This window comes from Nomascus leucogenys, chromosome 6, assembly GCF_006542625.1.
Source record: "Nomascus leucogenys isolate Asia chromosome 6, Asia_NLE_v1, whole genome shotgun sequence".
NCBI classification, from domain to species: Eukaryota; Metazoa; Chordata; class Mammalia; order Primates; family Hylobatidae; genus Nomascus; species Nomascus leucogenys.
The window spans coordinates 49,453,058-49,480,503 of NC_044386.1; the positions used below are offsets into that span (position 1 = coordinate 49,453,058).

General features: G+C 43.4%; 2 protein-coding genes and 1 long non-coding RNA gene across 3 annotated transcripts in view; 2 read left to right on the forward strand and 1 right to left on the reverse strand.

The window, feature by feature from the left end:
• LEO1 (LEO1 homolog, Paf1/RNA polymerase II complex component) overlaps nucleotides 1–9,423 on the forward strand; it is a 41,650-nt gene extending 32,227 nt beyond the window's left edge. The window contains exons 11-12 of the mRNA XM_030814085.1: nucleotides 1–98; nucleotides 9,189–9,423. Coding sequence (XP_030669945.1) covers nucleotides 1–98; nucleotides 9,189–9,293 — 203 coding nt within the window. The 3' untranslated portion in view covers nucleotides 9,294–9,423. The remainder of the gene's footprint in view (nucleotides 99–9,188) is intronic.
• On the reverse strand, nucleotides 95–25,976 carry LOC115835458. Its single transcript, XR_004030433.1, has 4 exons — nucleotides 25,773–25,976; nucleotides 16,202–16,475; nucleotides 13,134–13,238; nucleotides 95–400 (listed from the first exon to the last, which is right to left on the reverse strand). It is a non-coding gene; the product is annotated as an uncharacterized LOC115835458 (long non-coding RNA).
• The window catches only part of LOC101179206 (RNA polymerase-associated protein LEO1-like), a 7,420-nt gene continuing 979 nt past the window's right edge, over nucleotides 21,006–27,446 (forward strand). The window contains exons 1-3 of the mRNA XM_030814086.1: nucleotides 21,006–21,619; nucleotides 23,183–23,321; nucleotides 24,469–24,652. Coding sequence (XP_030669946.1) covers nucleotides 21,486–21,619; nucleotides 23,183–23,321; nucleotides 24,469–24,652 — 457 coding nt within the window. The 5' untranslated portion in view covers nucleotides 21,006–21,485. The remainder of the gene's footprint in view (nucleotides 21,620–23,182; nucleotides 23,322–24,468; nucleotides 24,653–27,446) is intronic.

Below are 27,446 nucleotides of genomic sequence, written 5' to 3' on the forward strand. Positions count from 1 at the left end.
AGGAACGAGCCAGAATCTATTCATCAGACAGTGATGAGGGATCAGAAGAAGATAAGGCTCAAAGATTACTCAAAGCAAAGAAACTTACCAGTGATGAGGTAAGACCAAATTTATTCAATTCTAGGGGTTTATCCTGTACTCAGGAGCCAACTGCTTTGAATGAAGAGCTCACAGATCAGGCAGGCATAAATTAGTTGTCTACACACTTCACTGAAATCCAGTGAGATAAATGCAGTAACAAGACAGAGTGATCCAGAGGAGGGTCTGATACCTGTGCTTAGAGAGGTCTTAGAAGGCTGCGTGGAGGATAAGACTTCTTGCTGGGTGTTGAAGAGTGATCAGAAGCTTGCTGGTCAAACTGTCCTGTCTCTGGTAGGTCACTCCGGATAGATGGAAAGGCCTGGAAGAAAAGGTGCAGGTCCCTGACATACCAAGGCTAATCCAAGAGAGAATGACAGATCATTCAGTGTGGTAGACCAGAGGGTGTATCTCCTTTTTGTAAAAATTCTCAGTATTTTTTTTTTTAAATTAGGAAAATAATTCATTCTTGGTTGGATGCAGTGGCTCATGCCTGTAATCCCAGTATTTTGGGAGGCCTAGGCAGGCAGATTGCTTGAACTCAGGAGTTTGAGACTAGACTGGGCAACATAGGGAGACCCCATCTCTCCAAAAAATACAAAAATTAGCTGGATGTAGTGGTGTGTGCCTGTAGTCTCAGCTACCAGAATCTTGAGGCGGGAGGATTGCTTGAGATGGGAGGATTGCTTGAGGCTGCAGTGAGACATGATTGCACCACTGCACTCCAGCTTAGGCAACAGAGTAAGACCCTGTCTCAAAAAGAAAAAAAAGAAAATAATTCATTCTTGTGTTGGGAAAACCTATTTTCTTTTTATTTAGATGAAACAGTATTTGGCCGGGTGCGGTGGCTCACGGCTGTAATCCCAGCACTTTGGGAGGCCGAGGCGGGTGGATCACCTGAGATTGGGAGTTCGAGACTAGCCTGACCAACATGGAGAAACCTTGTATCTACTAAAAATACAAATTAGCAGGGCGTGGTGGCACATGCCTGTAATCCCAGCTACTCTCAGCCTCGGGAGACTGAGGCAGGAGAATTGCCTGAACCTGGGAGGTGGAAGTTGCAGTGAGCCGAGATTGCGCCATTGCGCTCCAGCCTGGGCAACAGGAGTAAAACTCTATCTCAAAAAAAAAAGTATTTGAAACTGTATTGAGTAATTTAATAAATTGAAATAAATTTTCATTTATTATTGACATAAATTATTTCAAGATAATTTAAAAATATTTTATCTTATTTTTAAACAGCATCCTTTTCATATTATAAGAGAATAGGCCCTGAGAATTTTTCTTTTTCTTTTTCTTTTTTTTAAGACAGAGACTCGCTCTGTTGCCCAGGCTGGAGTGCAGTGGCGCGATCTCAGTTCACTGCAAGCTCCGCCTCCTGGGTTCATGCCATTCTCCTGCCTCAGCCTCCCGAGTAGCTGGGACTACAGGCGCCCGCTACCATGCCCGGCTAATTTTTTGTATTTTTATTAGAGATGGGGTTTCACCATGTTAGCTAGGATGGTCTCGATCTCCTGACCTTGTGATCTGCCCGCCTCAGCCTCCCAAAATGCTGGAATTACAGGCGTGAGCCACCACTCCTGGCCTCTTTTTCTTAACACCCCAGTGAGTATTTAAGCCCACTGGGTGATGTGGAGATACTGAGAAATTTAAAGTTTTCATTATACCAGTGAAATACTATATAAAGTAAAATACTATATATGGTATAACAGATGGTGAAAAGTGATAAGGAGACAAATTATGCAGGAAAGCGACATAGAGAATGCTCTGGGGGGTCTTGGGAGTTGGGATGTTATACTTTTAGAAATGCTGTTCAGGGAAGCTCTCACTGGAATGGTGATCTTTGAGTAAACGTCTGAAGGTAGTGACAGTGAACTGTTCAGCTCTCTGGAGAGTGTTGCATGCAGAATTAGGAAGTGCAAAGGCCCTGAGGTGGGAACCTGCCTGGCATGTGTGAAGAAAGCACAGAGGTTGAAGCTGGAGCCTTGTGAGTGAGAGGAAGAGGGCAGAAATATTATAGGGCCAGATCACCTAGGGCCTCACACTATTTGTAAGGCTTTTTTTTTTTTTGTATTTTTTTGTAGAGATGGGGTTTCAGCATATTGTCCAGGCTGCTCCTGAATTCCTGGGCTCAAGCAGTGTGCCTGCCTCAACTTCCCAAAGTGCTGGGATTATGGGCATAAGCCACCGCGATGGACTGTTTTATTTTGGTTTTTTATTCTGAGTGGTTTTCATTGGAAGTTTTCAGCAGAGGAGAGAAGATATGATTTAACTCTTAGTAGGATCATTGACTGCTTTGTTGAGAGTATGTTGATTGTGCCTGTGAAATAATGGCCTTACCTGTTTCCCAGGTATCTATAGATCAAGGTAGCATAGCAGAGCTGAGAGAGTAGAGGCTTTGGAGTCTTAAAAGCCTACCTAGGTTGGAATCCTGTTTCTACCACTGAAATCTTTTATCTTAAATGTCTGGCTCTTCTGAACCTCATTTTTCTCTCAGCGTTGCTGTAAAATTAAAATTTTATATCATGTGTATAAATTAATATAAAGTTTTATTACACATAGTATATATGAAAAGTATATAATATAAATATACATTTATATTATAAAGATATCATTACTATTTCAAAATGTGATGAAATTGGAATTTTTAAAAGGCACATGGAAACAGATTGTTGACCATTTCAGTTTGTTCTCTGACAAGTACACCTACTGTCTAAGATAAGGACTTCCTTTAAGTGTATCATTCAGGAATAAATCAGTAATGTGCCAGACGGCGTGATTATTAGCAATTAAAAATTATAACTAATTTAAAAAAAAAATTCTTATTTCTATCCTTTACCCTAACTGCTACCTTTGTAAAGCTATGTAGCTGAAATTCCTATTTCTTCCTTGGTATCTTTATCTGAAATTTATTTTACCCTCTTGAACCATTTTCAGTGGTTGTGCAATTTTAGGGCAATTTTCTTTCAGGAGATTTTTGGCTTCCATTATTATTATTGAAAAATGAGCTTTCTAATGGTGATTTCTTTTGGCACTTTGAATATGCCATCCTCTGCCTTCTGCCTTCCATTGTTCTGATGAGAAGCCAGCTCTTTATCGTCTTGAGATTCCCTTGTATGTGACAAGTCATTTTTCTCTAGCTGCTTTCAGTAAGTTTTCTGTCTTTCAGCATTTTTACTGTGATGTGTTTTTACTGCATGTGGTTCTCTTTGCATTTATTCTACTTGGAATTTGTTGAGCTTCTTGGATGTGTAGGGTAATGTTTTTCAACAAATCTGGGAAGTTTTCAGTCATTGTTTCATTTAATATTTTTTCTGCTGTTTTCCGTCCTCTCCTGCTGTTCCTATTAGGCGTATGTTGGTGTGTTTAGTGGTGTCTCGCATTTCTCTTGGACTCTATTCATTTTTCTTCATTCTGTTTTCTCCGTTCTTCAGATTGCATAATCTCTGTCAATCCATCATCAAGTCTGCTGATCCTAGTTCAAATCTACTATTGTGCCGTTCTGGTCACATTTCATTTCAGTTACCCTTTCAGTGTAAGAATTCCCATTTGGTCCCCCCCCCTTTTTTTTTTTTTTTATCATTTCTGTCACTTTATTGATATTCTCTCTTGATAATACGTTATCATGCCTTTCTTTCTTTTTTTTTTTTTTTTTTTTTTTTTTGAGACAGGGTCTCACTGTGTTGCCCAGGCAGGGGTGCGGTGGCGCGATCTCGGCTCACTGCCACCTCCACCTCCCAGGTTTAAGCGATTCTCCTGCCTCAGCCTCCCAAGTAGCTGGGATTACAGGTGCGTGCCACCATGCCTGGCTAATTTTTGTACTTTTAGTAGAGACGGGGTTTCACCGTGTTGGCCAGGCTGGTCTCAAACTCCTGACCTTGTGATTCACCCACCTCGGCCTCCCAAAGTGCTGGGATTACAGGCGTGAGCCACCGTGCCTAGCCTATTTTTAAATTTATTTTATTTATTTATTTATTTATTTTTGAGATAGATTTTCGCACTGTCGCCCAGGCTGGAGTGCAGTGGCGTGATCTTGGCTCACTGCAACTTCTGCCTCCCGAGTTCAAGCGATTCTCCTGCCTCAGCCTCCCGAGTAGCTGGGATTACAGGTGCCCGCCACCACGCCTGGCTAATTTTTTTGTATTTTTAGTAGACATGGGGTTTCACTATGTTGGCCAGGCTGGTCTCGAACTCCTGACCTCGTGATCTGCCCGCATTGGTCTCCCAAAGTGCTGGGATTACAGGCGTGAGCCACCGCGCCCAGCCTATTTTTTATACACAGAGGATCTCACTTTGTTGCCCAAGCTGGTCTCAAACTCCTGAGCTCAAGGGATCCTCCCACTTCGACCACGCAAAGTGCTGGGATTACAGGCGTGAGCCACTGTGCCTGGCACTAGACAAAATTTGTTTGTTGGTTTTTTTCTTTTTTTTTTTGAGACAAAGTCTCATTCTGTTGCCCAGGCTGGATTGCAGTGGTGCCATCTTGGCTCACTGCAACCTCCACCTCCTGGGTTCAAGCAATTCTCCTGCCTCAGCCTTCCTAGTAGTTGGGATTGTAGGCATCTGCCACCACGCCCAGCTAATTTTTGTATTTTTAGTAGAGACAGTGTTTTGCCATGTTGGTCAGGCTGGTCTCGAACTCCTGACATCAGGTGATCCACCCGCCTCGGCCTCTCAAAGTGCTGGGATTACAGGCATGAGCTACCGCGCCCGGCCAAAATTTGTTTCATTGTTCTGCAACATATTTGTTTTAAATTAGATGAGGCAACATCTTAATGATGCATTTACAGTGCTGAACTGTTGGCAAACGTGAGTCCTCATCTAAGCAGATGCTATTTTTTTCTTGGCAAGTAGAAACTGTGAATGAAAATTGAGAAGTGTCATGGGACTTCTGTTTGTTTATTCCTAGTATTCTCAGAAGTGATTTTTTTTTTTTTTTAAGTGATCCAACAGATAACCTTCTTCTAGGCTGGGCAGTTGCAAACCTATACTGCCTGATTTAAAAATGCCTCTTGGGAATGGCCACCTAGCTGTTACAGGAACCACCCTCTACCTCCCTTACCCAAATATTCTCTTTCAGGTCTTCCTGCACTCTTCCCTTTCCTTCCCTGACAACAAAAATTTTACTTCTGTCTGGACCTCTCAACCCCTGCCACTGCCTCTTCATGTTACCCTAGTTTGAGTCCTGGTCATGGGTTACAATGGAAGAAGGAATGGCAGCATTCCTGTTCTAAGTCCCTCTCTGTGCTTTGCACACTAAAGCCCACCCAAACACCAGGAGCCTGGGTATGCCTCTGAGATTAAGGGGAGTTTTCAGACCCCAGGTGCCCAGTCCAGAGAACACCATTATCATCATAGCATGCCTTGAAATGGGGGCAAGGGCCAGTCTATATTAGAGTGAACTGCATCGATTTTGGTGCTACCCTTTCCCACTTGTATGGCCTTGGGCCAGTCATCTCATATTTCTGTTTCCTCATCTGATCAATGGAGTTTATACTCGCTGTCTTGTAAAAATGTTGCATTACAGTATTAATAAACAACAGATTTGAAACACAATATGTAGTAGCTGAACAAGAAATACTGTTTTCCCTTTTCCAACAGAGTCTAAGTTACCAAAAAGAAGAAATATGTAAAGGAGAGCTTTTTATTCTCCCTCATTTTTTTAAGTAGTTAAAACTTTACAAAATCTAAATTACCTCAAAGATCTAGATAAATAGATAGGGGGAGAAAGTGTGTGCTGGTACTCTGTTCTCCAGGAGTCTGGGAAAAGGGAAAGACCCAAGCTGAAAGAAACATGGAGACAGTAGAAAGGAGAGGTATCAAGGCCAACCCTCTTAGACAAAAGAGGTACCTTCTGTGAAGGATTAGTCAGAATGTGGTGCCAGGCAGCCTCCCCTCTGTGTCTCTTTCTCCAGCTCTCCCTCTTGAGACTCCATTTCCCCTTTGACAACCCTGCCTTATCTTCATAACTGTGGACTGTCTTTTTCTGTATCTACAGGGACCTGCATTCATGACTGTATTAGCAAGCTTTCTTTTAGACTTAATAAAAATATTTTTGTCATTTACTGCATTTATATATGACACTGGGATCCGTTGCAGTTCTGTTCAGTAAGGCAGCATCGCACATGTGTAATTTTACAAAATGAAGTCATCCTGAAGGATTCTCTCACCTTTCTAAGTCCTGGGAGTCTGAGGAACTATATACCTTTGCTCTGTGTGATGGCTGGCTAGCTGGCTAGCTTGCTTATTTATTTATTTATTTGTTTGTTTGTTTGAGATGGAGTCTTGCTCTGTTGCCCAGACTGGAGTGCAGTGCCGTGATCTCAGCTCATTGCAAACTCTGCCTCCTGGGTTCAAGTGATTCCCCTGCCTCAGCCTCCAAATCCATGCCTGGCTAATTTTTGTATTTTTAGTAGAGATAGGGTTTCACCATGTTGGCCAGGCTGGTCTCTAACTCCTGACCTCAAGTGATCTGCCCGCCTCAGCCTCCCAAAGTGCTAGGATTATAGGCATGAGCCACCACATGCAGCCTTATTATTTATTTTATTACAAAAAATTTTTTTTGTAGCAAGTAATTTTTTTTTTTTTTTGGTAAAGACAAATGTCTTACCATGTTGCCCAGGTTGGTCTCACTCAAACTCTTGGCCTCAAGTGATCCCCTCCTACTTTGGCCTCCCAAATCCCTGGGTTTACAGGCATGAGCCACTGCACCCATTCCCTTTGCTGTGTTTTTCTGTGCTTATGTGTAGCTGCCAGAGAAGTCAGTCCTTGGCAGGCCTTTTTTTTTTTTTTTGAGACAGAGTCTTGCTCTGTCGCCCAGGCTGGAGTGCAGTGGTGTGGTCTCAGCTCACTGCAGCCTCCATCTCCCGGGTTTAAGCAATTCGCCTGCCTCAGTCTCCCAAGTAGCTGGGATACAGGTGCCCGCCATCATGCCCGGCTAATTTTTTTGTAGTTTTAGTAGAGATGGGGTTTCACCATGTTGGCTGGGCTGGCCTTGAACTCCTGACCTTGTGATCCGCCCGCCTGGGCCTCCTAAATTGCTGGGATTATAGGCGTGAGCCACCACACCCAACCTTTTTTTTTTTTTTTTTTTTTTTTTTTTTTTTTTTTTTTGAGAGGGAGTCTCCCTGTGTTGCCCAGGCTGGAGAGCAGTGGTGTGATTTCTGCCCACTGCAACCTCCACCTCCCGGGTTCAAGTGATTCTCCTGCCTCGGCCTCTTGAGTAGCTGGGATTACAGGTGTGCGCCACCACGCCTGGCTAATTTTTTGTATTTTTAGTAGAGACGCGGTTTCACTGTCTTGGTCAGGCTGGTTTCAAACTCCTGACCTCGTGATCCGCCCACCTCGGCCTCCCAAAGTGCTGGGATTACAGGCGTGAGCCATCGCGCCCGGCCAGTCCTTGGCAGGCTTTCTAAAGCAGAATTTCACAGCTTCTTACTCCAGAGGATGGATTAGGACTGGTGCCAGTGAGACCTTTTTGGGAGAGCCCTGGCCATCTCCTGGCTGCTGCTGTCCAGGGGCCTTTAGGACAGGCTGTACCATCTTTTAGAATTACCATGCTAGTTCTTTTAGTGATTGAAATTTCATCTCATTAAAGGATTTTAGAGCTGAAAAGACAAACTCACCAAGGCTCACTTGGAAGGTTACCAAAAAATAGCGATTGCATGTAAAATGTTTAAGATAAGATTTTTCCTTTGAAAATTAAAAGACAAGTAGTGTGATTGAACGTGCTCTTTGCCTGTGGGGCTGGGAGAGAAGTATTTGGGTTTGCTCTAGCCTGCAGAGTAGAAAGGAGGGGCTCTTGTCCCTTCTTGGGGGCAGGGTCCATCTTTCAGTATTGCTGTTTAGGTAAGTTCACTGCTGCCAGCTGGGAAGTAAATGGAGGAGGAGGACTTCTCTAAATCCCTCACTGTGGATTCATAACCTTCCCCCTTTGAATTCTATGGCCTTTCAGGTCTGTGGGAATGTATTTCGGATAATAAAGCAGGAAACAAGTGTGAGATGCTATCTTGTCTGTCAGAGGGCCAGCCATGAGAACTATCAGAAAAAAGTGGGCATACCAGGTTGCATTCTCCATCTAGCAGCCTGTGGTCACAGCAGCAAGATGTCTGGCTTTCCCTAACTTCAACCTTCAAACCATTTGTTCATCCCATTTAATTTTTAATTTTAATTAATTAATTTATTTATTTTTGAGACGGAGTCTGGCTTGCTCTGTTGCCCAGGCTGGAGTATAGTGGTGCGATCTCAGCTTACTGCAACCTTCGCCTCCCGGGTTCAAGCGATTCTCCTGCCTCAGTCTCTCGAGTAGCTGGGATTACAGGCACACGCCACCACACCTGGCTAATTTTTATATTTCTAGTAGAGATGGAGTTTTGCCATGTTGGCCAGTCTGGTCTCAAACTCCTGACCTCAGGTGATCCACCCCCTTTGGCCTCCCAAAGTGCTGGGATTACAGGCATGAGCCATCATGCCTGGCCCATCCCATTTAGTGTCAGTTTGTTTTGATCAGTATTTGATATTTAGATACTGACATGTTCAAATTCTATCTGTAAAAAATGTTTTTTAGATAACTTCCTAAATTGTTTCTGTTAGAATGTTTGTACAGAATGATTTTAAACAGAAGAAACTTGTTTATAGATGCCCTTTAATGTCATCAAATATTTTCTTAAAAACCTTTATGATGTGAGTTTTTAATGCATTAAAACAAATTGTTCCAAAAAAACCAAATCAAAAGTCTTTAAAATCCTGAATTTTAGATAATGAAAAGAAGTGAAATGCTGAGGAGGCAGAGAAAAAAAATTTGAGAAATTACCTGATCATGGTAAGAATATCCTGACAGGACCAGTGGTTAGACAGGCAGAACTTAGAACTTCCTCAGGAGAGCCCCGCCCCTTCTGTGGCAAATCCTGTCTCCAGTTTCCTGCACACCCTGCTCTGTGTTCAAAGGTTTCCCGGTGAGAGATTAGCTCACAGTTGCTGACACCTCACAATCTGCAGGAACCGTTACTTTGAGTTGTCAGAGGGTCATTTAGCTCATAGCTACTTTTGATAAACCATCCTAAAAATGTTCTTTATTGACTTGTAGATTTGTAAAAATTGTATCTGTTTAGGAAGGTGAACCTTCTGGAAAGAGAAAAGCAGAAGATGATGATAAAGCAAATAAAAAGCATAAGAAGTATGTGATCAGTGATGAAGAGGAAGAAGAAGATGATTGAAGTATGAAATATGAAAACATTTTATGTATTTTATTGTACAGTTATAAATATGTAAACATGAGTTATTTTGATTGAAATGAATCGATTTGCTTTTGTGTAATTTTAATTGTAATAAAACAATTAAAAGCAAGTCTCTGTGTTTAAGAAATCTACTTTTCCGGCCAGGCACGGTGGCTCATGCCTGTAATCCCAGCAGTTTGGGAGGCCGAGGCGGGTGGATCACAAGGTCGTGGTGGCGGGCGCCTGTAGTCGCAGCTACTCCGGAGGCTGAGGCGGGGGAATTGCTTGAACCCGGGAGGCAGAGGTTGCAGTGAGCCAAGATCACGCCACTGCACTCCAGCCTGGCGAAAGAGCAAGACTCTGTCTCAAAAAAAAAAAAAAAAAAAAAAAATCTACTTTTCCCAAAGCAAACTGATTTTGCTAATGCTTTACACAAAGTCTTAGGTCTCAGTGAATTCCTGCTGCTCTCTCAACCCCCTTCCTCTCATTCCCCACAAAGAAGCCTTCTGGGCCAGGCTGAGATTCTCTCACAATTCTGGAGACTGGGAGTCCAAAATCAAGGTGTGGGAGGGCCATGCTGCCTCTGAAGATTCTTGGCAGGGATCCTTCCTTGCATGTCAGTTTCTAGTAGTTCCTGGTAATCTGTGGCTTTTGACAGTATGACTTCAGTCTCTGCCTCTGTCTTCACATGACCTTCCTTGTGTCTCCGTTCCGGGTCTCAGTATCTCCAGATCTCCCTCTGTTCATAAGGACACCATTCATTGGATTTAGGATCAACTCTAATCTGGTGTGATATCATCTTAACTAATTAATTACATGTGCAAAATACTCTCTTTCCAAATAAGGTCACATACTGAAGTTGTGGGTAGATATGGATTTGGCAGGGGTTGGGGGGGGTAGATCACTATTCGATCCACAATGATAACCATGATAAATATTGTTGTAATATAATTTTAAAAATATTGTATTCACAATTAATGTCAAAAAATCCACGATGAACAAAACGTCAAAATTTTAAATAAACACGGGATCTGGGCCGGGCGCAGTGGCTCATGCCTGTAATCTTAGCACTTTGGGATGCCAAGGTGGACATCACCTGAGGTCAGGAGATCGAGACCATCCTGGCTAACACGGTGAAACCCTGTCTCTACTAAAAATACAAAATTAGCCAGGCATGGTGGCACGTGGCTGTAATCCTAGCTACTCGGGAGGCTGAGGCAGGAGAATTGTTTGAACCTGGGAGGTGGAGGTTGCAGTGAGCTGAGATCCTGCCACTGCACTCCAGCCTGGGCGACAAGAGTGAGACTCTGTCTTAAAAAACAAACAAAAAAAATACAAAGGGAGTGGAATTTGATTCCTCTTGATGGGAAGAATGGCAAAGGATTTGCAGGTATGTTTGAAATCCACCACACACATATTTGCCTTCTCTGTGGAGCTCTTCTACATCCACTAATCTTGTCCTTACTGGCAGCCTGTACTTTTACTCTTCTTTCTTCCTGGTGCTATTAGTCCAAACTGGGAGTGGTAGTTGTGGGAGGCTTACCCTGAAGCCTGGTTATAGAGAAAGAAAAGTGACATCAAGAGAGGGGAGGCCTAAGTCATCATCGTGTCACTTTGCTAACTCAGAAATCTTCAGTGCCAGCTATTTCCTGGCTTATCAAATGGAAAGTCCTCTACCTGGTTTTTAAGAGCCTTCATTCTGACTCCAGTCTCTCCAAGGCAACACAATTTTGTGTGTTTGTGTTAAATATTTTACCAGTAGACACCTGTGTCAGTTGTTAAGCTCTTATCTCATCTCCAAACCTACTCTTCTGTACCTGGCATGGTGGTGCTGGGGTCAGGAGTCCACAAACCAGATTTGAGCTTAGCCAACTGCCCCCTATTAGGGGGCGCCAAAGGAAGACTGGAAGCCTGGAGAACTAAGAAGGGATTGCTCCTTCCTGTTTGCTTATGGAACTTTCTGGGGGCTTCCTGTTGACTTGCATTTTCTGTGAGAGGACCCACCAACACTTCTTCACCTCAGCAGAGGCAGAGCCTTTCTGCAGCTGCGGAGTCCAGTTTGCAGTTTTGCCAGCACTTGGAGAGCCAGCTTCATTTTCTCCCCTGAGAGACATCCGGACCAGCTGGGCAGCAGCTTTTCCTCAGGTATGAGTTAAGCTTCAGGGGGCCCTTTATGTAAGTGTTTAGGTTTTTATAATCCCTGCTCATCCCTATGTTCCCTCAGCCCCACAGGTGGAAGCTGTTCTTTGCATCTGCTATCTCTGTGAACCCTTAGAGTTCTTCTTTTTATACTTTCAGTAACCTAGTCCACAACTTTAAACCCAATTGCAACTTTAAAATTTTCGATCTGTACAGACAACTGGTGTGTTTTCTGTTTCCTGACTAGAACCTGACTAGGTGGTCAAGGAAACGAATCCTCAAAGATGGAGTTTAGGGGTTAGTGTGGGTTTGAGTGCAGTTCTGAGCTCCCCACCAATGAGAAGGGGGATGCTGGTAGCCCATGGTGTCCATTGGTATCACAATGAGTCAGATTATCTCATTTACTAGAGTAGACTACAAACTAGGGAAAGGAAATACCCAGCATTGGGGGATTACTAGATACTGGCTCAGTTGATGCTCACTCCTAGAACCTAAAACACTCCACTAAATACAAAGTGGAGACTGACAGTGGTCAGGTGATAGATGGAGTTTTAGCCCAAGTTCAACTCACAGTATGCCCTCCAGATTTACTGACCCACCTTGTTGTTTCCCCAGTTCTTAAATATATGATTGGAGTAGATATATTTTGTCAACTGAGAGATTCCCCACATTGTCTTCTGATCCATGAAGCACCATTAAAGTAGAAAGGACCAAGTGGAAGCCCCTGGAACTTATTTTTCTCACCAGGATAATAAACCAAAAACAGCACTGCATGCTTGGGGGAATTGCAAAGATGAATGATACCATCAAAGACTTGAAAGAAGCAGAGGTGATGATACCTCTTACATCCCCCATTTACTTATTCATTATTTGATTTGATTTATTTATTTATGAGACAGAGTCTCGCTCCTTATTTACTTATTTTTGAGACAGAGTCTCACTCCATCACCCAGCCTGGAGTGCAGTGGTGCAATCTCAGCCCACTGCAACTTCCGCCTCCCAGGTTCAAGTGATTCTCCTGGCTCAGCTCCCCGAGTAGCTGGGATTACAGACACACACCACCATGCTTGGCTAGTTTTTTTATATTTTTAGTAGAGATAGGGTTTCACCATGTTGGCCAAGCTGCTCTAGAACTCCTGACCTCAGGTGACTTGCCTGCCTTAGCCTCCCAAAGTGCTGGGATTACAGGCATGAGCCACCGCACCTGGCCACATCCCTAATTTAGCTCACCTGTATGGCCTATTGGCGGATTGATCTTGGAAATGACTGGTTATCTTACACCGAATCAAATAATGACTACACTAGCAGCTGCTTTTTTTTTTTTTTTTTTTTTTTTTTTTGAGACAGTCTCACTCTGTCATCCAGGCTGGGTCACTAGGATTGTGAGAAATATATTATTAAGCAGAGGAGGACACGTATCCTTCAAAAGCTGTAGGCAGGGCCAGGTGTGGTGGCTCACGCCTATAATCGCAGCACTTTGGGAGGCCGAGGTGGGTGGATCACCTGAGGTCAGGAGTTCAAGACCAGCCTGGGCAAACGTTTTTTCCCCTCCATATTAATATGTAAGGACAAATAGAAACAGTTTGCTTCTACTTTTTAGACCAATGGCACCCCTCATTAGACCAGTGGTACCCCTTATTAGACCAATGAAGCCCCTTTGGTCTGAGGCAACAATCTTGCCTCACAGCTACATGGACTTACCTATAATACTTTGCACATGGAGTCTGCAAAAATCGTGACCATCTTTATGTTCCCCATGTCACATTGGTCCACTGCATCGATGACATTATGCTGATGGTATCTGATCTGATGAGTAGGAAATAACTGTACTTTAGATGCGTTAGTAATCAGCATGCAAACCAGAGAGTGGGAGATAATCCCCATCAAAATTTAGGGGCATGCCACCTCAGTGAAGTTTCTGGGGAACTAATGGTCTGGAGCATGTCTGGATAGCCCCTCCAAAATGAAGGATAAGGTGCTGTACCTTAAACCACCTACCAGTGCAAAAGAATGCTTGGTGGATCTTTCTGGATTTAGGAGCCAACATACACTTTATTTCATTATGCTACTTTGACCTTTTACCAAGTAAGGCAGAGATGCTACCTGTTTTAAGTGAGGACCAGAATAAGAGACTGTTCTGCAGTAATTCCAGGCTACAGGGCAAACTGCTCTTCCACTTTGGCCTAATAACCCAGCATATCTGATAATGCTCAGTGTGTCTGTGGCAAATATCAGTGCTGTCTGAACCCTGTGGTTAGAATCAGGAAGAGAACTGAGTGCAGGTCTCTAGGGATTTGAAACATCCATGTCCTCTTTTGTAGACAGTCCGTTTTTTTTTTTTTTTTTTTTTTTTTTTTTTGAGATGGGAGTCTTGCTCTATCCCCCAGGCTGGAGTGCAGTGGTGCGATCTCGGCTCACTGCAAGCTCTGCCTCCCGGGTTGACGCCATTCTTTTGCCTCAGCCTGCCGAGTAGCTGGGACTACAGGCGCCTGCCACCATGCCTGGCTAATTTTTTTGTATTTTTTTAGTTGAGACGGGGTTTCACCATGTTAGCCAGGATGGTCTCAATCTCCTGAGCTTGTGATCCGCCCGCCTCGGCTTCCCAAAGTGCTGGGATTACAGGCGTGAGCCACCGCACCCGGCCTAGACAGGCCCTTTTAACACTTAATCATGGAACATCAAGTAACTACATAGGCTGAGATTCTCAGAATGAACTGGGCATTTTCTGTCCCAGGAAGCCGTTAAGATTGGGCATATGTATGGCAGTCTTTTAACAATCTATCATCTCGGCCCAATGAGGTCCAGAAGGCATGAGAAGGTTTCTTGTTTAGGTGGCTCAGGCTCCCTTAATACAGACTCTTACTGAATTGCCTCTTCTATCGCCTTCTCCAAAAGCAAAAAGCCTGGTTTCAAATATCCTCAATTTATTTACTCTTTTGTTTAGTCCCCAATATGCTAAAATGATTATGGCTATCTGCTCAGCTCTGGGCCATACACAGTGGCCATGCAGGCCAAGTTCCCATTTAATTTATAGCTCAAAAAGCTCTACTCATATTGAGAATTAAAGTGTCTAGTACTCAGAGTTCAAGAAAGGGGCAGCCAACTGCAAATACCTTAAAGAAAACACCCAAGAAACTCCAACTGAATGAAATACTATATGCTCATGTGTACTTTGCCAAATGATTTAAGATTTGACACAAATTAGGCTGGGTGTAGTGGCTCACACCTGTAATCCCAGCACTTTGGGAGGCCGAGGAAGGTGGATTACTTGAGGCCAGCAGTTCAGGACCAGCCTGGCCAACATGGTGAAACCCCGTCTCTACTAAAAACACAAAAATTAGCTGGGTGTAGTGGCAGATGCCTATAATCCCAGCTGCTATGGAGGCTGAGGCAGGAGAATCGCTTGAATCCAGGAGGTGGAGCTTGCAGTGAGCCAAGATTGTGCCACTGCACTCCAGCCTGGGTGACAGAGTGAGACACCATCTCAAAAAAAAAAAAAAAAAAAAAAAAAAAAAAAGATTTGACACAAATGTGGATAAATATGGACAACATAGGCTTCTATGAACATTCTTGCACAGTGCAGATACATTCAGTGTTGGGCTGGTCCTGAGCAGCACTGTTGTCAAATGCTGTTACGCACTCTTTCTGTTTTGGTTCAGAATTTTGCTCCTTTTTTGCTACATATTTCAGCTGGCAGCCCTGGCAGGTGCTGGTTAACAGATGTCTTTGTTAGAGAGCCACAATCACAATCAAAGCTACCATCAAATATACTTTGTGACAGCTTGGGGGATTAAAACAAGGGAAAAGAGTCAGCATAACTCCATTGCAAATGTCTTTTTCTTAAACTTTATAAAATTGTACAAATTATGCATCTAGCTATTCACTAACTTACTGACTTGCAATTTTTTTTTTTTTTTTTTCGAGACGGAGTCTTGCTCTGCATCTCAGCTCACTGCAACCTCCACCTCCTGGGTTCAAGCAATTCTCGTGCCTCAGCCTCCTGAGTAGCTGGGATTACAGGCATGTGCCACTACACCTGCCTAATTTTTGTAAGTTTGGTAAAGATAGGGTTTCGCCATGTTGACCAGCCTGGTCTCAACTCCTGACCTCAGGTGATCCACCCGCCTCAGCCTCCCAGAGTACTGGGATTACAGGCATGAGCCACCACATCTGGCCATGACTCAGACATTTTAACTAGGAAGACAGCCCTAAGCAATGGTGCTTTTCATGTTCTAGTAATGCACACATTTTGGCCCTGGCTCCTGATACCACAAGTTTCTTTTGTGTACTTAGGCTCACTTATGGATGCATCACTTTTAAAAGCCAGGAATTTAGGAAAGGTTCGTAAGATTTTTATAGAACCTTAAACTTTTTAAAGGGTAAACACTAGTAAAACTTCTCTAAAGAACTGGTCGGGCACGGTGGCTCAAACCTGTAATCCCAGCACTTTGGGAGACCATGGCGGGTGGATCACTTGAAGTCAGTAGTTTGAGATCAGCCTGACCAACATGGTGAAATTCTGTCTCTACTAAAAATTCAAAAATTAGCCGGGCGTGGTGGTGTGTGCCTATAGTCCCAGCTACTCAGGAGGCTGAGGCAGAAGAATTGCATGAACCTGGGAGGCGGAGGTTGCAGCGAGCCGAGATCGCACCACTGTACTCTAGCCTGGTTGACAGAGTGAGACTCTGTCTCAAAAAAAAAAAAAAAAAAACAAAAAACAAAACAAACAAAAAACATAAAAACAAATCACTCTCAAACTGAGCACTTACAATAAGCATTTACTATTATCATGCTGATTCTGAGGATTAGGAATTCAGGAATGGCTTCGCTGGGTGTTTCTAACTCAGAGTCTCTTGCAGGCTGCTGTCAAGATGTTGGCTGGCACTACATTATTGAAGGGCTTGCCTAGGGCTCAAGGATCTGTTTCCAAGATGGCTCACGTGGGTTTTGGCAGGGGCCTTAATTTCTCACTATGTGGGCCTCTCCATAGGCAGTTTGAATGTCCTCACAGCACGGCAGGTGGCTTTCCCCAGAGTGAGTGACCTAAGACAGAAAGAGCAAGACAGAAAAGCCAGTGTCTTTCCTAGCCTCATCTCGAATAGAGGTTGTATTCTATTGATCACATAGATCAATCATGACACAGTGTTGGAGGAGACCACACAAGGGCATGGAAACCAGAGGCAGGAATCACTAGGATGGGCAGGAGCCTTGAAAGCTGGCTGCCACAGTGATTACCTTTCACCCACCAACTCTGCCTCCTCCTTTCTCCAAAGACACGCTAGTTAGTTAAGCTTCTGAGAACCTGGCTTAGGGAGCCAGTTTGAGGTTGGTTTAATGGAGATTTGGCTTATGAATCTTTGGACTATGTTGAAGTGGTGGACCAAGAACTAACTGTGTAAAGAACTTTAGTTGGAAAAATTAATACTGTGCATTTCCCCCCAACACCGAAGATCCTAGTGGGACCATGGATCTGTTTGGAGATATAGATGACATTTCTTCTGAGAGTGATGAGGGCAATCAACCACCTATTCCAGGACAGCTGGTTGTAAGTACAATCACCAATATCAACCAATCCCATTATTCAAAGCTAAAAAAGAAAGCTTCAGAGGCTGATGAGTCTCTCTCTCTCATGTTGAGAGAGGACGTGGATAGCTGAACATCTGATGAATAGGTGACTTTCTTAGCTATATTGGGAATTTCTGGATATAAGAAGGCACAGAAGGAACTACTGAGAATAAGGGTGATGCCAAACTTTAGGGGCTAGACTAATATAAAATAATATAAAAATATAATATATAAAAACCTTTGATTTAAAGGTTTTTCTTATCCAAGCCTATGACAAGAAGCATGAGCTCTGCTGATATTCTTTAATAGTTGCCTAGTATTGATGGGGTGAATAATTTCATACTTCTGTTGCTGAATGTTATGCAAAAAAGTCAATAAAATATACTTTTTTCTATTAATGTTGGCTAACAGATCTTGTTTTCCTGTGTTTTATTTCTGTTTTGTCTTTTTTTTTTTTTGAGACGAAATCTCAAAGATTACAGGCGTGAGCCACTGCGCCCAGCCTGTTTTGCTTTTTTGTAGGCATGAGGTGAGGTTTTAGGGAGAAGCTTGTAAGAGTTGCTGTTTTATCCCTAAAGTGGAGTGTAAATTTACTTCCCCGCCAGGCGCGGTAGCTCATGCCTATAATCCCAGCACTTTGGGAGGCCAAGGTGGGCACATCACCTGAGGTCAGGGGTTTAAGACCAGCTTGACTAACATGGTGAAACCCCATCTCTACTAAAAATACAAAAATTAACCAGGCGTGGTGGGTGGCACGGGCCTGTAATCCCAGCTTCTCAGGAGGCTGAGGCAGGAGAATCGTTTGAACCCGGGAGATGGAGGTTGCAGCGAGCCGAGATCATGCCACTGCACTCCAGCCTGGGCGACAGAGTGAAAACTCCGTATCAAAAAAAAAAAAAAAAATTTACTTCCTATCAAACCTGCATCTGCCTAGTGCAGAATGAGTAAAGCTAGCACATTTCTAATGTCTTCAAGCTCTCACCTTCTGATACCTTTCTTAGGATGAACATGGAGTGCCTCAGGACCAGCAGGAGGAAGAGCCAATTTCTGAAACCATAATAGAAGAAGAAATTCCCAGTATCAACTCTGATTTAGGAAATGAATTGTATTTTGCTAAACTACCCAAGTTTCTCAGTATAGAACCCAAGTAAGAGGACTGATTAAAATTTTCAAGATATTAAAAAAATGCATAGAATATTTTTTCTTATTTATCATGAGTTGACTAATCACAAAGATGGGAGATTTCTCATATAACTTTGAAAAAAATAAATCTAGGATGTGCTGTGGTAGAAAAATGAATCACTGGTGAGAGAGAATTTTAATGCTAATAATTTTTCTAGCATTTTGGCACTTTCTTTTACATAAACAGGTCACAATGGATGAAGGTGTTTTTCACTAGTATAGAGTTGACAAATCAGAAAGTAAGAGTGAGAAAGTCTGCTAGAGAAATCACAAATGTTCTGGCCAGGTGCGGTGGCTCATGCCTGTAATCCCACCACTTTGGGAGGCTGAGGCGGGCAGATCACTTGAGGTCAGAAGTTTGAGACCAGCCTGGGCAAAATGGTGAAACCCCGTCTCTACTAAAAATACAAAAATTAGCCAGGCGTGGTGGTGCACACCTGTAATCCCAACTACTTGGGAGGCTGAGGCGTGAGAATCTCTTAAATCCAGCAGATGGAGGTTGCAGTGAGCCGAGATTGTGCCACTGCACTCCAGCCTGGGTAACAGAGTGAGACTCTGTCTAAAAAAAAAAAATTACAAATGTTTAATGCAAAAGCCATTGCGAATCTAGAAAAGACAATTATTTTGTACTACAAAATAGTGCCAGTGGGTATGATTCACTAAGGTACATGCATGCAAGCTCTTGTGCTTAACACATTTTCTTAAAAAATAAGGGAAGACCATGTGTTGCCTATACTTTGGAAGACATACTTCATCAAATAACATTTTGAATTGTTAGTTGCATTTGAATTTCATTTCACGCAATATGTTTTAGAAACAAATTTCAGAAAGCATGATAATTTGCATACTTCTTTGAAAGTTTACATGAAGTTATTTGTCTACTGTAATTTTTGGAAACACATGAGGGCACATTGTAGGGATGATTAAATATAATATTAATCATATTCCTTACTAAATATGGCTAACATATGATGATGTTAAAAACACAATTTTTAGACCTTTTGATCCTCAGTTTTATGAAGATGAATTTGAAGATGAGAAAGTGCTTGACGAGGAAGACAGAATCAGGTTAAAATTAAAGGTACCATCCCACACTTTATTCCTTTTTTAAGTTTTTCCTTTAATAAAGTAAAGCAGGGATGACAACTTGAGACTTGAGCTTGGGAAATCCTCTTATGTTTCTTATTCAATAGCTCTTTAGACCTAGGAATTAAACACCTTTTCAGAATATTTTTACGGGAGGAGGTATGTGCCCTTTTTTATCCCTGTAGAATTGTCACTTCCCTTCTTTTGGTTGCAGTTATGCTTTTTTTGACATAAGTAAAGATAAAAATTTTTGAAAATTGTTAGCTACTTCCTTCAGGATAATAAGGTATATGGAGTTGCCTCCACATTTTACAGTGGCTAGATCCTGGCAATTTCCCACAACAGAAATGTCTCGACTCTTCATGGATATTCAAACCATGCACAAAAGAGACCTTGTCATTAGGTGGTTCCCTCTTGAAGGGCTGGGATGGCAAAGCACTACCAACTGCTTTCACAGGCATGTTGTTCTTCCTTAAGGGGGTTTCCTTTAAAACAATGTTTTTTTTTTTATTTAAAACTTTTTTTTTTTGAGACGGGCCTCGCTGTTTTGCCCAGAATGGTCTCAAACTCCTGGGCTCAAGTGATCTTCCCACCTCAGCCTCCTGAGTAGCTGGGACTACAGGTGCACACCACCACACCTGGCTACAGGATTTCCTATGAGTTTCTACCAGGGGCCCCAGTGGTATCATTGGGCAGGGGAAATTGTTGTTGTTGTTACTTTTGTGACTTGGAGTTCACCATATGGGTAGAATAAATTTAGACTCAAAAACAGGGCAAAGCACCGATCTCATGTTTTAATTTTTTGTTAATTAGTTATTCTTTTTAAAAAATTGTAATTTCATGCCCAGAGCTTCCCTGTCTCACTAGGCGAATGAGGCACTTTTTAGCCCTTCTTTCACTGGCTTCTTTCAAAGCCTCATGCACTCTCCTTTGGACTTCTTCATGTGTTTTGTTTGAGAACACCTCTGGCCTGCGTCCTACTTAGCTCCTGCTTCCACTGCTATGAACTGGAGCTCAGAAAAGATTTAAAGAAAATGTCTGGTTAGTTTAACCAACATCTCTAGGTATTTGTAGCAGGTAGGTTTCAGTTTTGCTGAATCAATTAGTTTTTGTAAGCTTCTTCTATCATTACCTATCAAGTCTTTACACATGATTATAAATCACTTGAAGAAAGAAGAACATTTAGTTAGCTAAACTGGTTTAACTAACCAATGCTTCTGGGTTTTTAACCAGGTAGAAAATACCATAAGATGGAGGATACGCCAGGATAAAGAAGGAAATAAAATTAAAGAAAGCAATGCTCGGATGGTCAAGTGGTCAGATAGAAGGTGAGCATAAAATGCCTGAAAAATACTGACATACCAAGAGGCAGGCCTGGGATGAGTGAGGTTTTCTTTGTAGAAACTTCTTTTGGGATCATTTTCTTTTTTCTTTTTTTTGAGACAGACTCTTGCTCTGTCAGGCTGGAGTGCTAGAGTGCAGTGGCGCAATCCTGGCTCACTGCAACCTCCGTCTCCTGGGCTCAAGCAATTATTCTGCCTCAGCCTCATGAGTAGCTGGGATTACAGGCATGTGCCACCATGCCCAGCTAATTTTTGCATTTTCAGTAGAGATGGGGTTTCACCATGTTGGCTATGCTGGTCTCGAACTCCTAACCTCAGGTGGTCCGCCTTCCTCGGCCTCCCAAAGTGCTGGGATTACAGGAGTGAGCCACTGCGCCCAGCCTGGGGTCATTTTCACTAAAGGATTTACAAAAATCTAGGTCTCTGGAATTACCTGGGAAACCTGAGAGAAGTAAATAGGGTGGAGGTCTTATAGCTGTGCTGGTGGAGACTTCAGAAATGAACTGAAGATGTGACAAAAGCCATTGTGTCTACCTTACTGATGTGAAAGACTAAAGGTAGCTCCCATTGGTGAGATATCAGACATGACAAATTGATATTTTTGAAAACTTGTTTCTGCTTTGCTAATGAAGTGGTAGAGATTTGTAAAATTACAAAACAATTATATTTCAAGTTAAAAAGAGGATAGATTTTTACCACTTTTTACTTTGAAAGGAGACAGGTTATTTACATCTTCTTTTCTGCTTTTCCTGTGAATTCAGTATGAGGACAGGATCTAGCAGTTCCACACTATTTTAAGCAAAGTTCACAGGGCAGAATGGAGGCCGTAAGACTCATTAAATATCCACCCTAATATTTGAACTGTCTCATTTCCAGCATGTCCCTGCATTTAGGCAATGAAGTGTTTGATGTGTACAAAGCCCCGCTGCTGGGCAATTACATCCACCTGTTTATAAGAGAAGACACTGGTCTACAGGGACAAGCCGTCTTTAAATCCAAACTTACCTTTAGGTAACTATTCACGCAGACATGATTACTTGCATTTAAGGAGCAACAAAGTAGAGATAGAGACAACTCACCCCTGGACCATGGTCTGGTTCTCATACACCTTTTTCAAGTTTACTCCAAGCTGCTATTTGTCAGGGAGCCAGTTCATCCTATCAGAATTCCCAGGAGAGTGATTATAACCCTGAATGTAGGTATGTTAATCCACATTGATCAGTATACTTGGAAAGAAGCCTGCAGGATTTGTCCTTGCAGCTCTGCTGCTCAGCAGGTCCTTTCCCCAGAGTGAAATTGACCTGGGAAGCTAGGCCATCATCAGAATGGTGTTAGTGTGTGCCGGCAACAGACCCGGCAGGCTGGGCTCTCCCCTTGCCTGAGGCTGATGCAGCCTGTGCCTAAGCAGTCAGATATGGGGCCAGCTAAGCTCACCGTTGTGGCCCCTTCTCCATGCCTTCCCTCTGAAGGACACAGTACTGTTGATTAGGAGTAGGCTTTCCTCCAGAGGTGGAGTACTTAAAAGACAAGCGCTCTTTTGGGGGACATGGAAGTTTTCTAAAATCAGATAGGGGTCATGGTTGTAAAACTGTTTAGTTGTATACTTCAATGAATGGATGTTATAGTATGTAAATCATATTCAGTAAATCTGTTGGTCTTTTTATAGACTATAAACAGGGACAGCTCTGAGGTTATGTAATCTTGAGGAAGGGTTGCAATCGCACTAATTTCTAGCTTCCTTATCTATAAAATGGCAATAACATCTACTGCACACGGATGTTGTATCAATGAATTCAAATAACACACAGAACATCACACAGAGACCTGGCACAAGTGGTGAGTGGTGCTCAATCCAATCTCTTAATCCTCTCTCCTAGAATAGCATCCTAAAAGATGCATGATTCTGAGCTTGCTTTTTTTCACTGTCCCCTGTGCTCCACACTGCGATATTTGACTGCCTGGCACCATCTCATTCTGGACATCCCATCTCTCTGTAGCCATGCTCTCTCTTCCAGAGACGTCCCTAAGGATCATTCTCCTCCCCTCTGATACACGTAATTAAAAGCTGCCTTCCTGTAGTCAGGAAGATATTTCTTTCCGCCCCAGGACTCCTGGTCTAGCTGTATCATCCCCCCGGGCTGTTATAAGGCCCCTGTTGCTACTGTGACCTGCCTCCTTGCTTTGACTTCCAGTTTTTTCCAGATGAAGAGACTCATTGTTAGTTCTCTAATTGTCCCTTCTGGCATCTGCATCTTTCTCTGGGAACTGAGATTTCATATTCCTTCTCTTCTCCTCTCTCTGACTGCAGTCAGGGATATTCTTTGTAAAAGACTTTGACGTTGCCACCTGCCTCTCCTCACTTCCACTGCACTCCCACTTTAGCCCAGTCAGCTTTCCCCAGGAGGTGGGGCAGAGGGAGGAGCTTGTCAGGAGGCTGGAGAAGGAAGAACTGTGATCCTGCCTCCTCTGTCTGCTGAGTGTGAGGTCCTCGTCCCCGGGTGTTTTTGCTATCAGTATGATTGCCTCCCAATGTTCTTAGTAACCAGTGAGACATTTTTGTCCACTTCCTGGCAGACCTCACTCTAGAGACAGTGCCACATACAGAAAGATGACCCTGCCACTTGCTAATAGAAGTTCAAAGACACAGAAAATTAGAATCTTACCAATGGCGGGTCGTGATCCTGAAGGCCAACACACAGAAGTGATGAAGAAGGTATGTTTGCTAAGCTTTATCCTGGGACATTTAGGGTAGTAAGACCAATGTTTTCCAGAACATTAATTCACCATTTGTTATTGCCACTGCTGTTTTATTTCTTGCAGTTATCAGGGAACCAGCTTAACCTTCTAAGTGTGTAGTTAACCACAGTAATGTCAATGGCTGCTGGTGAGACTACCAAACAAAGGACTCTGAAATCTAGAAAACTGATGACTTAAAAAAACGTAACCTTTCACAAACATACATTGTGAACCCCAATGTGTGAAATGCCAGGCAGATTTAAAAAAATGAAGTCTACCTTGTGGCTCAAGAACTGTCCCCTAGTAAGGCCTCCCCATTCTGTCACTGGAGCTATGGGGAGCTCTGGGTTGAGGGGTCAGGACAGGAATATCTGGGAGCCATGGGAGTTTGGTGGAGCCTGGGCAGGTCAGGTGGTTGTGGCTCGGGGATGAACAGAAACACCCTCTGCTGCTCCAGGAGGTCAATTCAGGTGGGTCGCTTCTCTCTGGGCCGAGTGGCAGCACAGAACAGCAGCACAGCTCTGGAGGACAGGCCTGTGCCAACAGAACACCAGCAAGGCTCTGGAGAACAGGCCTGTGCCAATGCCAATCGAGCCGGTTAGTGTCAGGGCACCCTTCTGCTTTTTTTTGAGATGGAGTCTCGCTCTGTCGCCCAGGCTGGACTAGTGGCATGATCCTGGCTCACTGCAACCTCTGCCTCCCAAGTTCAAGTGATTCTCCTGCCTCAGCTGCCCAAGTAGCTGAGGACTACAGGCGTGCACCACCACCTCTGTCTAATTTTTGCATTTTTTGGTGGAGACGGGGTTTTGCCATGTTGCCCAGGCTGGTCTCGAACTTCTGACCTCAAGTGATCTGCCCGCCTTGGCCTGCCAGAGTGCTGGGATTACAGGCGTGAGCCACCACACCTGGCCCCTTCTGCCTCTTCACCCTTGCATTGCCTTCACACCTGCAAACCAAAGGATCCACGTGGAGTAACAGAGGGGTGATGGGGAAGATGGTACCCCAAAGACACATGGGACAGCTGTTATCCTGGACTAGGCATTATGTGTTCTTTATGGTAAAAGTAGATGCAAGAGGGCACAAGTTTCTGTTTTAGGCTGAAGAGGTTATTTGCTTTTTTACAGAAAGAAGAACGCTTGAGGGCTTCCACTCATCGGGAGTCTCAGGCAATCCATCTGCGGGAGAAGCACTACAAGGAGGGGTCAAGTGTCTCCTACCAGGACCCTGGCAGTGACAGTGCGGAGGAGGAAGGCAAGGACAGCTTCAGCCTGGCTGCTATTAAAAATTATTATCAAGGTGAACTCCAAGGTGAGTCAGGTATGGAGGTCACATTTCATCATTTCAGGGTGGCAGTGCCTGCTTTTGCTCTGGCGAGCTCTTACTCCTTGTCCTACTATTTACTGAGGACAAAAGTACGAAGGCCTTTTTGTTTTTGTTTTTCTTAGGGCTACTCTCCCACAGAAAAGATTAGCTGTGAAAATGTGGCATCTGGCCAGGCACAGTGGCTCACGCCTGTAATCCCAGCACTTTGGGAGGCCGAGGCAGGCGGATCACCTGAGGTCAGGAGCTCAAGACCAGCCTGGCCAACATGGTGAAACCCCGTCTCTACTAAAAACACAAAAAATTAGCCAGGCATGGTGGTGGATGCCTGTAATCCCAGCTACTCGGGAGGCTGAGACAGGAGAATCGCTTGTACCCAGGAGGTGGAGGTTGCAGTGGGCCAAGATTGCACCACTGCACTCCAACCTGGGCAACAAGAGCAAACTTCGTCTCAAAAAAAAAAAAAAAAGAAAGAAAAAGAAAAAGGAAAACATGGCATCCTCCAAATAAAATCAATTAAACAATTTATGTCCTTGTGGAGGGAAATGTATATAAGGCAGTTCCTCTGCTTGTATAATTAAAGACCCAATATTTAAGCTTCACAGTTCTTAAAACTGATGTGTGCGTATTTAAAAGTGATCAAATAACCTCTCTGAGAACAAAATCTCTCAAATCTAGTCATTTCAGCATGTCTGAAAGTTCTATTTACCTTCCCGCTGAAACTTTTAAAGAAAGTTGACTCCTTCAGGAAAAATGTACAGTGGGAAGTAACAATATTTGGCAGAAGAAACACTGAGGAATAAGCCATCTTTGAAGGTGAATCCCATGTCTAAAATTCCTTTGCTTTCAGAGGAACAAGCCAGTATCTATTCCTCAGACACTGATCAGGGGTCAGAAGACAAGTCTCAAAGATTAGTGAGAGCAAAAAAACTCAGTAATGATGAAGGCCAAATGTATTCAATTCTGAGTTTACCCTGTACTCAGGAGCCAACTGCTGGGAATACAGCTCACAGACCAGGCATATACAAATTAGCTGTCTACACACTTGACTGAAATCCAGTAAGACAAATGCAGCAGTAGGACTAGGAGTGGCCCAAAGGTCTGATACCTGTACTCGGGTGGGTCTTGGAAGGCTGCATGGAGGAGGAAGTCTCTGCTGGGTATTGAAGAATGAGCAGAAGCTTGCAAGCACACAGGCCAGGTTAGGCACTCTAGGAAGATGGAAAGGCCTGTAAAGAAAGGTGCAGGGCCTGAGATACCAAGTCTCGGCTACAGAACTACAAATTGTTTCATGTGGGTAGAGCAAGGGGTGGTCTATCATGTTAATTGTGGGAAACTGGGTGTCTTTTAAAATTTTTTTTTTTTTTTTTGAGATGGAGTCTCACTCTGTTGCCCAGGGTGGAGTACCGTGGCACAATCTCGGCTCACTGCAACCTCCACCTCCCAGGTTCATGTGATTCTCCTGCCTCAGCCTCCCAAGTAGCTGGGATTACAGGCGCCTGCCATCAAGGCTGGCTATTTTGGTATTTTTTAGTAGCGATGGGGTTTCACTATGTTGGCCAGGCTGGTCTCGAACTCCCGACCTCAAGTGATCCTCCCGCCTCAGCCTCCCAAAGTACTGGGATTACAGGCATGAGACACCACCACGCCCAGCCTTCAATTTTATTTTATTTTTAAGACAGGGTCTTGCTCTGTTGCCCAGGCTGGAATGCAGTGGCATGATCATGGCTCACTGCAGCCTCGATCTCATGGGTTCAAGTGATCCTCCTGCCAAAGCCTTCTGAGTAGCTGTAATGACAGGCATGCACCACCATGCTTGGCTAATTTTTAAAATGGTTTGTAGAGATAGGGGTCTCACTACGTTGCTCAGGCTGGTCTCAAACTCCTGGCCTCTAGCAATCCTTCCACCTTGGCCTCCCAAAGTGCTGGGATTACAGGTGTGAGCTATGGTGCCTGGCTTAAAACTGGATGTCTTTATTTCAATGTAATAGTTGAGGGGTTATCTCATTTGTTATAAAAATATTTTCCTTTGTTTTCTTTTCCTTTTATAAGATCACAGGTACAAATACATTTTACGTCATTTATTTATTTTATTTTATTTTATTTTATTTTATTTTATTTTATTTTGAGACAGTCTTGCTATGTTGCCCAGGCTAGAGTCAGTGGCACAGTCTTGGCTCACTGCAACCTCCAACTCCCAGGTTCAAGCAATTCTTGTGCCTCAACCACTTGAGTAACTGAAATTATAGGCATGCACCACCATGCCTGGCTAATTTTTTTTTTTTTTTTTTTTGTATCTTTAGTAGAGATGGGGTTTTGCCATGTTGGCCAGGCTGGTCTTGAACTCCTGGGCCTCAAGTGATCTGCCTGTCTCGGCCTCCCAAAGTGTGGGGATTACAGGCATGAGCCACCGTGCCTGGCCTTAAGTATTAATTATATAAGAGAATCACTATGGTATTACCCATTGGCCATATTAATTTATTCAATGTTTTCTGAACACATGCTGTGTTCTATGTTCTGGAGATACAGACAGGAAAAACACTGCAGTGACAACATTGGTCACTGTGTGTTCATTTACTTTTTCCTCTCTCTACACAACACACAGTTGTCCCTCAGTATCCATGGTAGATTGGTTCCAGGACTCAGAGGATACCAAAATCCACAAGTGCTCAAGTTGCTTATATAAGATAGTTTAGCATTTGCATATAAGCTATGCTTTAAATTATCTGTAGGCTGGGTGCTTTGGGAGCCCAGAACTTTGGGACGCTGAGGCGGGCGGATC